General features: G+C 41.7%; 1 protein-coding gene across 1 annotated transcript in view; it reads left to right on the top strand.

The window, feature by feature from the left end:
• LOC140491367 (FERM and PDZ domain-containing protein 1-like) overlaps nucleotides 1-13161 on the top strand; it is a 102338-nt gene that overhangs the window by 49403 nt on the left and 39774 nt on the right. Inside the window, exons 4-7 of the mRNA XM_072589450.1 lie at nucleotides 1337-1439; nucleotides 4833-4878; nucleotides 6928-7032; nucleotides 10119-10214. Of these exons, the coding sequence (XP_072445551.1) occupies nucleotides 1337-1439; nucleotides 4833-4878; nucleotides 6928-7032; nucleotides 10119-10214 (350 nt within the window). The remainder of the gene's footprint in view (nucleotides 1-1336; nucleotides 1440-4832; nucleotides 4879-6927; nucleotides 7033-10118; nucleotides 10215-13161) is intronic.

Genomic DNA, 13161 nt, shown 5'->3' with positions numbered 1-13161 from the left:
ATAGTGTTGAAGGCTGAACTGTAGTCAATGAGTAGGATTCTCACGTAGCTGTTCTTGGTGTCAAGATGTTCTAGGGAGGAGTGAAGGGTAAGTGATATGGCATCTGACATGGATCTGTTGGTTCGATAGGCAAATTGGAATGGGTCAAGAGTAGTGGGGAGGCTGGAGTTGATTAATGCCATGACCAGCTTTTCAAAGCACTTCATGACTATTGAAGTTAGGGCCACTGGGCGGTAGTCATTGAGACATGCTGCACGAGCCTTCTGAGACACAGGGATGATGTTGGCCCTCTTGAAACAGTCAGGGACAGTGGCCTGCTGCAGGGAGAGGTTCAAGATGTCCAAGAAGACCTCTGCCAGTTGATCTGCGCACGCTCTGAGTGCAGGGCCTGGTACTCCGTGTGGTCCCATCACTTTCCTTGGATTCACACGAAGGAAAACTGATCTGACCTCTGATGCAGTTCTTCTCCTCTCAACTGTTGGAGTGACATGAGTAATTTTTCAGTCTATGGGACCAGTTCCTCAGCTTTGATAGGTTACAGTCAGGGTATATGTATTGTCTGCACCAATTCTCCTTTAAAACTCTGGCATGGAATCTTCTGCTCTGGGTGATTTGTCACACTTTCATGCCTTTAACTTGTTCATTATTTTCATAGAATCATCATTGAATCCCTACCGTGCAGATAGAGGCTATTCGGCCCATTGAGTCTGCACTAACCCTCTGAACAGCATCTCACCCAATCTCCTTACCTCCACATTTACCACAGTTAACCCATCTAGCCTACACACTATGGGGCAATTTAGCATGGCCAGTCCACCTAAATTGCACATCTTTGGATTGGCAGGAAACCGGAGCACCCAAAGGAAACCCACATAGACATGGAGGGGGAACGTAGAAATTCCACACAGGCAGATTTGCTTTGGTTATTTTGGTGAGCTCCTGTCCTTGGTCCAATATCAATTTCCTTATGATTTCTTGCATGCTGGTCTGCTGGTTCTACGCTGTGATTATTCAACACACACAAGAATCCTTAGTCCCATTGACATTATCTGTGTTCCCTAGTTCTCTATAAGAAAGTCCCAAACAGGTACAATCCACCTCTCTCTCTCTCTCCACAATCTGAGAAATGCATCATTCCCTTTTCATTGAGATGAGACAAGCTTCAGGCAGCAAGATGTGCAGTTGTAAAAAAAAAGTATGAATAATTTTCTGTGTTTTTTTTTATCCTTTGCATTTGCTAATGAGCTTTCCATGTACTTTCAGCTTTTTCTCCTCTTTCTGTGAGGGACAACCAATGCTTCATTCAAAAATATGCTGACTTCATTTTCCTTCTTAGGTGGTCCTGGAGAGGGAAAGCTATTCCCAGGAGACCAGATTTTACAAATTAACAACATGCCTCTGGATACAATTTCCCAGGAACATATCGATAACATTATTAGGTGAGGACCCTTTTAGCTCATTCACTGAATGTAAAGTTTTAATAGTTACCACCAGCTAATTAATAATGACCAGAGTCGCAGGTAGACAGGATAGTGAAGAAGATGTTATGGTTTCCTTTATTGCATTGAACATAGGAATTGGGATGTCATGTTGTGGCTGTACAGGACATTGGTTAAGCCACTTTTGGAATATTATGTGCAATTCTCGTCTCCTTCCTATCGGAAGGATGTTGTGAAACTTGAAAGGTTTCAGAAAAGATTTACAAGGATGTTGCCAGGGTTGGAGAATCTGAGCTACAGGGAGAGGCTGAACAGGCTGGGGCTGTTTTCTCTGGAGCATCGGAGGCTAAGGGGTGACCTGAAAGATGTTTATAAAATCATGAGAGGCATGGTTCGGGTAAATAGCCAATGGCTTTTCCCTGGGGTGGGGACGTCCAGAACCAGAGGGCATAGGTTTAGGGTGAGGGGGAAAGATATAAAAGGGTCCTAAGGGGCAACCTTTTCACGCAGAGGGTGCTGCATGTATGGAATGAGCTGCCAGAGGAAGTGATGGAGGCTGGTACAATTGCAACATTTAAAAGGCATCTGAATAGGAAGGGTTGAGAGGGATGTGGGCCAAATGCTGGCAAACGGGACTAGATTAATTTAGGATATCTGTTCGGCATGGATACGTTGGACTGAAGGGACTGTTTCTGTGCTGTACATCGCTATGACCTTATTTGAGGGCTGTCTTTAAGTTCTTTAATAGGTGAACGTGCTATGAAGTTTGAATTATGAAGTTTTATGACATTCAAAGTGCTATATAAATGCAAGTTGTTGGTGGCAAACTCAGAAAATAAAACAAAGCTAAAGTGTAGAAAATTGTTTGCAGTTCTAAAGGGAGATCACCAACAAGATTTAATTGAGTGTCATATGTCTCCATAGTTCTACAGCAGCTCACCGAGACATCTTGCACAATAGTGTTCTATAATATAAACCATTACATATATTGAATTACACAAACAGTTGAGTTCTCAATTACTCACAGAGACAAATATTCTGCTGCACGCACAGTCGACATTTCAATCGAAAATTCCATTACACAGACTGTTGAATATTTTTTCACACACAAGGTTGACTATTCCATTACACACCTTGCCTAGTTCTCTATTACATGCAAACACAATTGAATACCCCATTTTAAACACATTTGAAAATTCAAATACAAAGACAAACTTGTATGCACAATTGAATGCTTTGATATGCGTCAAGAGTGTGATGCTGGAAAAGCACAGCAGGTCAAGCAGCATTCGAGGAGCAGGAGAATCGACATTTCAGGCAAAAGCCCTTCATCAGAAATCCTTTATTCCTGTTGAAGGGCTTTTTCCCGAAACGTCAACTCCCCTGCTCCTCGGATGCTGCCTGACCTGCTGTGCTTTTCCAGCACCACACTCTCGACTTTGATCTCCAGCATCTGCAGTCCTCACTTTCTCTTTCTTTGATATATGCACTGTCAGGTTACACATACAGTCAAATACTTGAATATACATATAGTCAAATACTCCATATACACACAATCAAGAACTCCATTTCAAGTACTATTGAATGCTCCGCTGTGTACCCTACACAAATAACCAGTACCCCATTACACGTACAACCAATTTCTCCATAAAATACACACAGTTGAACACTCTATTATCCACACAGTTGAGTTCTTGCTTGCTTACCTAAGATGAATTCTCCATTGTATCCATAGTCCCACTATTTACAATTCAGTGTATTCTATCAGAAATGCAGTTAAAGAAAGCATTTTAAGTTAAAGATTGTTCATAAATGATAAACCAAATCAAGATGTATGTCGCGTGTGCATTTGTCAAACCCAGAGTCTCTTTTGTTGGAATATATTTCTCCTTTCCAATGCTTGCAGCTCTAGGATTCAGTGCTAAGGTGGGGATCATTACAAAAGAATTTCTCAGTAACTTTACTGAATTTGATTTGCTTCCTGTCAAAGGTGTTCTCAAGGGTTTTGGGCTTAAACAGTGTTGTCTGGCTGGATCTTAAGAACTGTTTAGCAGAATATATAGAATGGAGTTCCCACTTGTGTAGAAAACCTCACTGCAATCCCAATTTAAATACATGCCAAACATTGGAGGCAGGGTTTGTAAGAACCGATTATGTAAAACTAAGTATGGTCTGAGTTATGACTTGTACTCCTTTGGATGTATTTCAATCTCTAATGTGTTCAGGATCAAATCCAGAATGTATAAGGCTGACGTCTTTGTTAGACTTCACTCTGCTTTAATCTGGGCTGTGGGAGACTGCTTATAGGAAGACATCTTCGCCCTTTGTATCTGAACTCTGGACTTACACTGGAGCTTTAGTACTATTGATTACCAGAAATGTTTCTGATGCTGGTGTCTTTGTATAGACATTGGTTACCATGAAGGACTCTCCTTCTCAACCTTTCCCCTTTTCTGAGGTTCAAGTTAAACCACTACCATTACAGAAAGCCCTAATAGAGTCAGAGAGTCATGGAGATGTATAGCACAGAAACAGACCCTTCTGTCCAACTCATCCATGCTGATCAGATATCCGAACCTAATCTGGTACCATTTGCCAGCGCTTAGCCCAATATCTCTCTAAACCCTTCCTATTCATATACCCATCCAGATGCCTTTTAAATGTTGTAATTGTACCAGCCTCCACCACTTCCTCTGGTAGCTTGTTCCATACACGCACCACCCTCTGCGTGAAACATTGCCTCCTCAAGCCCTTTTATATCTTTCCCCTCTCACCCTAAACCTATGCCCTCTAGTTCTGAACCCCCACCCCCAACAATAGTAAGACTGCAATGTGAATCTTTTTATTTCATTATTTCTTATTTTCCTAACTTATACTGTGTATATCTGTCATGTTCTGTAACTTCTTTCTTTATTTTCTCTAATTTTATACCTGAGATTTATATCTCGGTATTTTGTACTTAAGATGGCACTGTGTGTTGGTGACATTGTACACTTTTCACTGCACTCCAGTACTTTTGTAACTTGAGTACACGTGACAATGAACCTAATTCTAATTCACCAGTCACCTCTCTTTCTCAAATGAGAGCGCAGTCCCATGGGTCTTGTAAGATAGTGGCAATTTTATTTTTAACATTGAACTACAATCTGAGTGAGATAGATGGACTAGATCAGATTGGGATGTCTGGTCAGTGAGGACAAGTTGGACAAAAGGGTCTGGTTCCACGCTGTTCAACTCTTATGAGTCTTATGTGTTGGTGTTAAGTTCAAGCCTGTGATCTCAGAAAATAATATTCTGCGCCAGGAGCTTAATTTTGCAGGTTTTAGTCAAGCGTCCTTTTTTTTCTGCACTGGACCCATATTGTTTTAATATTTGTCAAATTGTTTATTGCAGGGAATGTGGTAACACTGTTACAGTGACTGTACTGCGAAATACCTCAGTAAGTACAACCTTTCGACTTTAAAAAGCAGAGCTTTCCAATGCTACTCATGGTCATCGGTTCGATTCCAGCCTCGGGCGACTGTCTGTGTGAAGTTTCCATATTAAATTACTAAATTGCCCATAGTGTTCAGGGATGTGTGGGTTAAGTGCATTAGTCAGGGGAAATGTAGAGTTATATGGTAGGGGAATGGATCTGGGTGGGATACTCTTCGGAGGGTCGGTGTGGACCTGTTGGGCCAAATGGCCTGTGTCTACACTGTCGGGATTCTATGGGTTTCTTCGCAACTCGTTGCAGTCCAGAAGAGATTCACTCGACGTGATTCAGATTCATTCCCAAATACTTTAGTCTGGCATTTGCAATGGCAGTTTGAATGACATGATATTCCTCTCAGCTCAGATATAACGGATGTATAGCTGGGATGGATGCTGACATCTACAGTGAGCACTTGATCTTGGACACGAGAACAGGAGCAGGCTATTTGGCCTGTTCCTTCAGTCAGTTGTACCTCATCTCTGTCTACTCACTGTCGCTGAGTATTCCAACAAAACTCTATCAAGCTTAGTCTTGAAAACTTCAATTGACCCTATTTCCTTAGCATTAAGAGAACTAGATGTCTTGAAGTAAGCTTGCAGAAAGCCACCTGACTCAGAACAGGATGGTGCTTTATGTTCAATTAACATTTGATGGGGCTTGATGAGACTGTGCACGGGTCCAAGTTTGACACAAATTCAACCAGCTCACATCAGAAGGGTTTGATTCATGCTTCAGTGGCCATTTGTCTTGTGTGATGTGTTATCAAGCTACATAATCAAAGAAGCTTTATGCAGGATACAAATGAAGATTTGATCATTAATCTCAGCATATCCTAAAGTGGAGCAACACCCATCAACTAGACCTCCAGCTCTCTCTATCTAGCTAGAAGTCCATGATATTACGGGGATATTGGATGAGCTCCAGTGCAAGACTGAGGCAAGCACTACACTTTTAGAGTTGAATTATTAAACCGAGATGCCATGTCCTCTTTCAGATGGATACAAAAGGTCACATGGCTCAATTTGAATGGTTTATTGCAAGTGGAATTAACTGCAAATGTAGGGAGGTTATACATTAATTTTACAGGGCATTGGGGAGAACACATCTGGAGTACTGTATAAAGTATTGGTCACTGTACTTACGGAAGGATGTTAACACATCGGAAGCAGTTCAGAGAAGGAATACCTGGAATAAGTGGATTGCCTTAGATGGAGAGGCTAGGCCGGATGGGCTTGTATCCTGTGGAGTTTTGAAGAGTTATAAATGAGTTAACTAAAACATCTGAGATCTCAAGGGGTCTTGAACGAATGCTGAAAAAATTCAGGTTTCCTCTGTGGGAGAATCTGAGAACTGGAGATCATTATTTTAAAATGGGGGGGGCACCCATTTAAAACAAAGATGAGGAAACCCTTTTTCTCTCAAAGGGTTGTGGGCCTTTAGAATTCCCTTCCTCACAAGGCAGTAGATGCAGAATATTTAAATATTTTTTAAGGCAGAGATAGACAGATTCTTGATGACTGAGGAGTTGAAAGATTATCAGGGAGATGCAGGAATCCAGCCTCGGGTGACCCCGTGGAGTTTGCACAATGTCCCAATGTCTGCGTGGGTTTCCTCCTGGGTGCTCCGGTTTTCTCCCACAGTCCAAAGATGTGTAGGTTAGGTGAATTGGTAGTGCTAAATTGCCCATTGTATTCAGGGGTGTGTAGGTTAGGTGCATTTGTCAGGGGTTGGGGAATGGGTCTGGGTGAGTTACTCTTTGGAAAGTTGGTGTGGACTTGTTGGGCTGAAGGGCCTGGATCCTACAATAAAATCGGAACAGCCATGATTTTATTGAAGAGTGAAGGAGGCTCATAGGCCTACTCTCTTAATCCTTGTTTGTATGTTCGTATTTTAGGTTACAATCAAACTTTTGGAACTCAAAACATCAGTGCAGGGCTTTCCCAATTGCCACACATTGTCAACACAAAACGCCAAAGCTGTTGTTTAAGTGTCATGGTTTCTGTTTGTATACAGGGGCCCAAGTCATCATTTATTACTGAAGAAAAGCGAGCCAGATTGAAAAGCAACCCAGTCAAAGTACGCTTTGCTGAGGAAGTGATTGTCAATGGCCACACACAGGTTTGTGCCTTCCGCAGGCATTTAGCCCACTGACTAGTTCAGCCAGATTATAATTAATCTGATTTGCTCCCAGTATGTTCTGGACTGGGTAACTTGTATTTTTCTATAAAACACTAGGTGCCTTTTGGCTTTATGCTTCCTGAGGGCCTGAATAATGTTGATTGTGGTGAGCGTGAGTGAAACCTGAGTCCCATACTAGCATTCTAGAATTAAACAAAGCTAATTACATAGGGAAATCGACAGATTTGGCCCTAGTGGACCAGGTGGAAAGACTAAAATGTAGGACTATTGATGAACATTAAAGGAGATATTTAATTCCTCCAACTAAAATATATTTAGAATGGAAGAAAAGAATATAAGAGGGATAAATGCATCCATAGCTAACTAAGGAAGTTAAAGATAACATAATTGACGAGGTCAATTCCTGGAATGGCAGGATTGCCTTACACGGAAAGACTGAAGCGACTGGGCTTGTATACCCTTGAGTTTAGAAGACTGAGAGGGGATCTGATTGAAACGTATAGGCTTATGAAAGGACTGGACACTCTGGCAGGAGGGAACATATTTCCGTTGATGGGGGAGTGCCGAACCAGAGGACACAACTTAAAAATACGGGGTAGACCATTTAGGACAGAGATGAGGAGAAACTACTTCACCCAGAGAGTGGTGGCTGTGTGGAATGCTCTGCCCCAGAGGGCAGTGGAGGCCCAGTCTCTGGATTCTTTGAAGAAAGAATTGGATAGAGCTCTTAAAGATAGTGGAGTCAAGGGGTATGGAGATAAGGCTGGAACAGGATACTGATTAGGAATGATCAGCCATGATCATATTGAATGGCGGTGCAGGCTCGAAGGGCAGAATGGCCTACTCCTGCATCTATTGTCTATTGTCTATTGTCTATAAGGGCAAAAACTAAGGCATGCCATATTGTAAAGGGCAGTGGCAGGCTGGAGGATTGGGAAACTTTTAAAGACCAGCAAAGCGTGACTCAAAAGTAATAAAAAGAACGAAGGTTAATTATGAAAGAAAACTAGTTCAAAATATAAAAACAGACAGCAAATAATTTTATCAGTATATAAAAAGGAGAGTAGCTAAAATGAATGTTGGCCCTTTCGAGGTTGAGGAGTTAATAGTGGGGAGCACAGAAATGGCAGAGACTCTAAATCGATTTTTTACCTCAGTTTTCACAGTGGAAGACACTGAAACCATCCCAATGGTAACAGGTAATGCAGAGATTATAGAAAAGGTAGAATTTGTAGCAATCACCATCAATAGGGAGAAAATTCTGAGCAAAGTATTGGGATTAAAGGCAGACAAGTCCCCAGGATCTGATGACCTATACAGTATAGTCTTAAAGGAAGTGACAGCATGGATAGTGGATACATTAATTATAGTATTCCAAAATGTCCCGAATTCTGGAAAGGTTCTAGTGGATGGAAAATTGCTAATGTAAGACAATAGTTCAAAATGGGAGGGAAATAGAAAGTAGGAAACCACAGAATGGTTAGTTTAATGTCTGTCATTGGGAAATTGTTTAAATTCATTATTAAGTAGTATTACATTTGTAAAGTAAAACACAACCCACCACAGTTAGTGTGGTTTGATGAAGAATAATTCATTTTCTTTATGAAGAGTAATTCATTTAATTTGCTAGAGCTCTTTGAAGATGTAACAAGTGAAGTGGGTAATGGGGGTCCTGCAGATGTAGTATATCTGGACTTCTGGAAAGCATTTGATAAGGTGCCACACATAACTGGTCTGTGGTTTCCTACTTCTGCCTCCCTACAGGTAATGTGGAACTGGAAGGAACCTGTGTGTCTTCCCCATCAGGTTATTAAAAACAGTTTGTGCTCCAGACGTGTGTGGACATTTGATCCCCTGATACTTCATACCATGGTGCCAACTCTCAGTTATGCCACTACTTTTTTGGATGCCCAGATCAAAATTTAGTGCCCTCCAACTAGCCACATTTTGAGGCCTTCTTTCACTAATCTGAAGTAACTGTATGTCCTTCATTAGATCTACCAACTCTACTTAGGGCAACACTTAGGGTGGCTCAATGGTTAGCACTGCTGCCTCACAGCACCAGAGTCCCAGGTTTGATTCCAGCCTTGGTCGATTGTCTGTGTGGAGCTTGCATGTTCTCCCAGTGGGGTTCCTCCGGGTGCTCCGGTTTCCTCCCACAGTCACGAAGATGTGCAAGTCAGGTGTATTGGCCATGCTAAATTGCCCATAGTGTTAGGTGCATTAGTCAGAGAGGGATGGGTCTGGGTGGGTTACTCTTCGGAGGGTCGTTGTGGACTGGTTGGGCCGAAGAGTCTGTTTCCACATTGTAGGGAATCTAATCTAAACCTAACACAAGGCCCTTAGTAAGGCTGGAAATCTGGAACTTTAGGCACAAGATGCACACTACCTCAACCCCACTCTGGATTCCTGATCTTCAGTGTGGTCCCTCCAAACCAGTTGCTTTGTTTGGCCTGGTCTCCGGACAAAACCATAGAAAACTCCTGTGGCTGTGATGGTTTTTTTTATTGTTTAATCCCAAAGGATTGGCTGAGCTTTTCTATGGATGTGTGTATGTGAGTGAACTTTGGAACAAAATGACAGCAAGAACTTCATGAATACCTGGAGAGATTGGATCTGAAACTCCAGGAGGGATATTGGAGGCAAACTGTACATATCACTAGGCACAAACACAAAAACAGGTACACACACACACACACGCACAGACATATGCACATACGCAGACACAGATACAGACACACACACAAGCACAGATACCAACACCCACACAGGCACACATATGCAGACACACACAAACACAGACACATACAAACACACAGGCAAACACACACAAATGCATACACACACACAGACAAAGATACACAGAAACATAAATGTGCACGCACACACACATGCAGATGCACAAATACATCCACACCTATATATTTTATATATGCGTACACACACTCTCTCTGCTGTCCCTCATTTTAGTATTTGTAACAACGATAATGAGGAGTCTATTATGTTATTTTGCTTATCTGTTTTCATAAATAATCCTAGAATTTTGTGTTTTATCATTCCCGCAGGGTAACTCACTACTTTTCATGCCCAGTGTTCTCAAGGTGTATTTGGAAAATGGACAGACCAAAGCCTTTCGATATGAGAAAAATACAACAGTGAAGGTAATGATGGCTATAAGTGTTCTTTGTTCCTTGCTGTGATATTTTCCCATTTGTTGATTTTGCTCAGCTTTGAATGTACTATTAATTTTAACCATCGACTGGGGGTGGGGTAGGAGGGAGGGAGGAGGTGTTGGGGATGGGCTTGGTGGGGAGGGCAGTAAATGAGTGAAAAATTTTAATTCAGTTGTCGATGGATTAAAGTAGCATTAGTGACAAAGATGTAGGAGAGAGATGATGGTGCTTTTTTTCTTTATTTCTCTATTTTTGTACCTAAAGTTTGTAATAGGTAGAACTTTTATTGAATAGAATCCCTGCAGTGTGGAAACAGGCCCTTTGGCCCAACAAGTCCACACTGACTCTCTGAAGACGATCCCATCCAGACCCATTCCCCTACCCTTTTACTTTACATTTCCCCTGACTAATACACCTAACCTACACATCGCTGAACACTGTGGGCAATTTAGCACGGACAATTCACCTAACCTGCACATCTCTGGATTGTGGGAGGAAACCAGAGCACCCGAAGGAAACCCATGTCAACACAGGGAGAAGGTGCAAACTCCACACAGACAGTTGCCTGAGGCTGGAATCGAACCCAGTCCCTGGCGCTGTGAGGCAGCAGTGCTAACCACTGAGTCACCGTGCTGTCCCTAACTTTGTACCTGACGTGGTGCCGTGTGTGGTGGCATTGTAACTTGTCACCATACTCCTATACTTTTATACTTGAGTACACGTGACAATAAAACCTAAAATCTAATTCTGATTTAAAAACCAATTCTAGACCATTCGTTCCTGTCTACAAATGTTACTTTTCATTGTCACAATTTTTGTTTATGCTTTGTTAACACTGAATGTTGTAAATCAACATTTCCATTCAAGTGCCATAATGTTTTTACAAGCTGTGGCCACTAAGTGATCCCAGGGATATATTTCACTCAATACGATGTGTAGTAAAGACTCAGATTTGTTATCTAACCATGGAAGTTGCTATGGGCAATCTAGCATTCATTAATATAAATAATAGTGAGATTGATTTGGATTTATCATTCAGATAAAGCACCTTACCTTTAAACAGAGGTCTCCTCTGGGAGCACTAGTGAGACATAAACATCCAATAAATGACTGGTTCCAAATTCAAGGAACAGGCTGTTTGACTGAAATGAGTTAGCTTGTTCTTTTGTCTTGTTATAGAGTCATACAGTCATGGGGTCATGCAGCACGGAAAGAGACCCTTCGGTCCAACTCAACCATGCTGACCTGATATCCCAATCTGATCTTGTCCCATTTGTCAACATTTGGCCCATACCCCTCTAATCTCTTCCTATTCATCTACCCATTCACATGCCTTTTAAATGTTGCAATTGTACCAGCCTGCAACACGTCCTCTGGCAACTCATTCCATACATGCACCAGCCTCTGTGTGAAAAAGTTGCCTGTCAGGTCCCTGTCAAATCTTTTCCCTCTCACTTTAAACCTATGCCCTCTAATTTTGGATTCCCTTACCCCGGGAAAACGATCTTGACCAGTCATCCTATCCATGCCCCTCCTGATTTCAATAAACCTCTATAAGGTCACCCCTCAGCCTCCTACGCTCCAGGGAAAACAGCCCCAGCCTATTCAGCCTCTCCCTATAGCTCAAACCCTCCAACTCTGGCAACATCCTTTTTAATATTTTCTGAACCCTTTCAAGCTTAAGAATGTATTTCTTATAGCAAGGCGACCAGAATTGAACGTAGTATTCTTTAAGTGGCTTCACCAGTTTCCTGTACAGTTGCAACATGACCTCTCAATTCCTATATTCAATGCACTGACCAATGCACTGACAAACATGCCAAATGCCTTCTTCACCACCTGCAACTCCAGTTTCAAGGAACTATGCACTTGCACTCCTAAGTATCTTTGTTCAGTAGCACTCCCCAGGACCTTATCATGAAGTGTATAAGTCCTGCCCTGATTTGCCCTATCAAAATGCAGCACCTCACATTTATCTAAATTAAACTCCATCTGCCATTCCTCGGCCCATTGACCCACCTGATCAAGATCCTATTGTACTCTGAGATAACCTTCTTCACTATTACTCCATCACCAATGTTTGTTTCATCAACATCCTGTTTTGCCCAGTGAAATCATCCACCTTGTCATTTAATCTCTCCTGCCTTCCATCACAGATCTTTCCTTTTTCTCTTTCACCACTCACTGCTCTCTGTCTGCAATACTCATTTTGAACCTGTTACATCTCCAACTCTCTCTAATTCTGAAATATGCTCTTCATTAATGCTGAAACTTTAATTTTGTTTCTCTCTCCATAGATACAGTCTGACAGGTTTATTATTTCCAGCTTTTTCTATTTTTTTTATTTCAGAGTCTCAGTATTCTGATCTGCTCCTTATATTAAAATGATTTTTATTAACAACATCAATGACAACAATCTGCATTTATAGAGTGTATTTACTCAGGTGTTTCACAGGACATTTATGAAACCAAAATTGACACAAATCATATAAAGAGATACTAGGATAAATGATAAAACTCTTAGTGAAAGAGATGTGTCTTAAAGGAGGTGAAAGGGATGGAAAGGCAGGGAAATGCTGATCTTGGCTATCAGCGATGGAATGTTTAAAGTCAGGGAGTTGAATGAGGCCAGAATTTGAAGAATGTAGGTGTCTTGGAGGATGGTAGGAGTGGAGGACACACAGAAATAAAGATGGTCAAGAAAATGGAGGGTTTTGAAATGAAGGATAATGGTCAAGTCAGTGTACACCAAAGAGACAGGGTTCGGGTGAAGAGGAACTTGTAAGTTAAATGGAGGCAACAGATTTATGGATAAGTTATCATCTATGAAGGGTGGGAGATGGGACACCGGGCAGGAATTCGGACCTCAATATAATTAAGTTGCAGTCGAGTGTTTCAGCAACAGATGAGTCGAGGATGGAGTCAGGCAATAGTA

Source organism: Chiloscyllium punctatum, chromosome 2, assembly GCF_047496795.1.
Source record: "Chiloscyllium punctatum isolate Juve2018m chromosome 2, sChiPun1.3, whole genome shotgun sequence".
In the NCBI taxonomy this organism is placed as follows: domain Eukaryota; kingdom Metazoa; phylum Chordata; class Chondrichthyes; order Orectolobiformes; family Hemiscylliidae; genus Chiloscyllium; species Chiloscyllium punctatum.
Note: the sequence above shows the minus strand (reverse complement) of the source record. Positions and strands in the feature narration are given on the sequence as shown.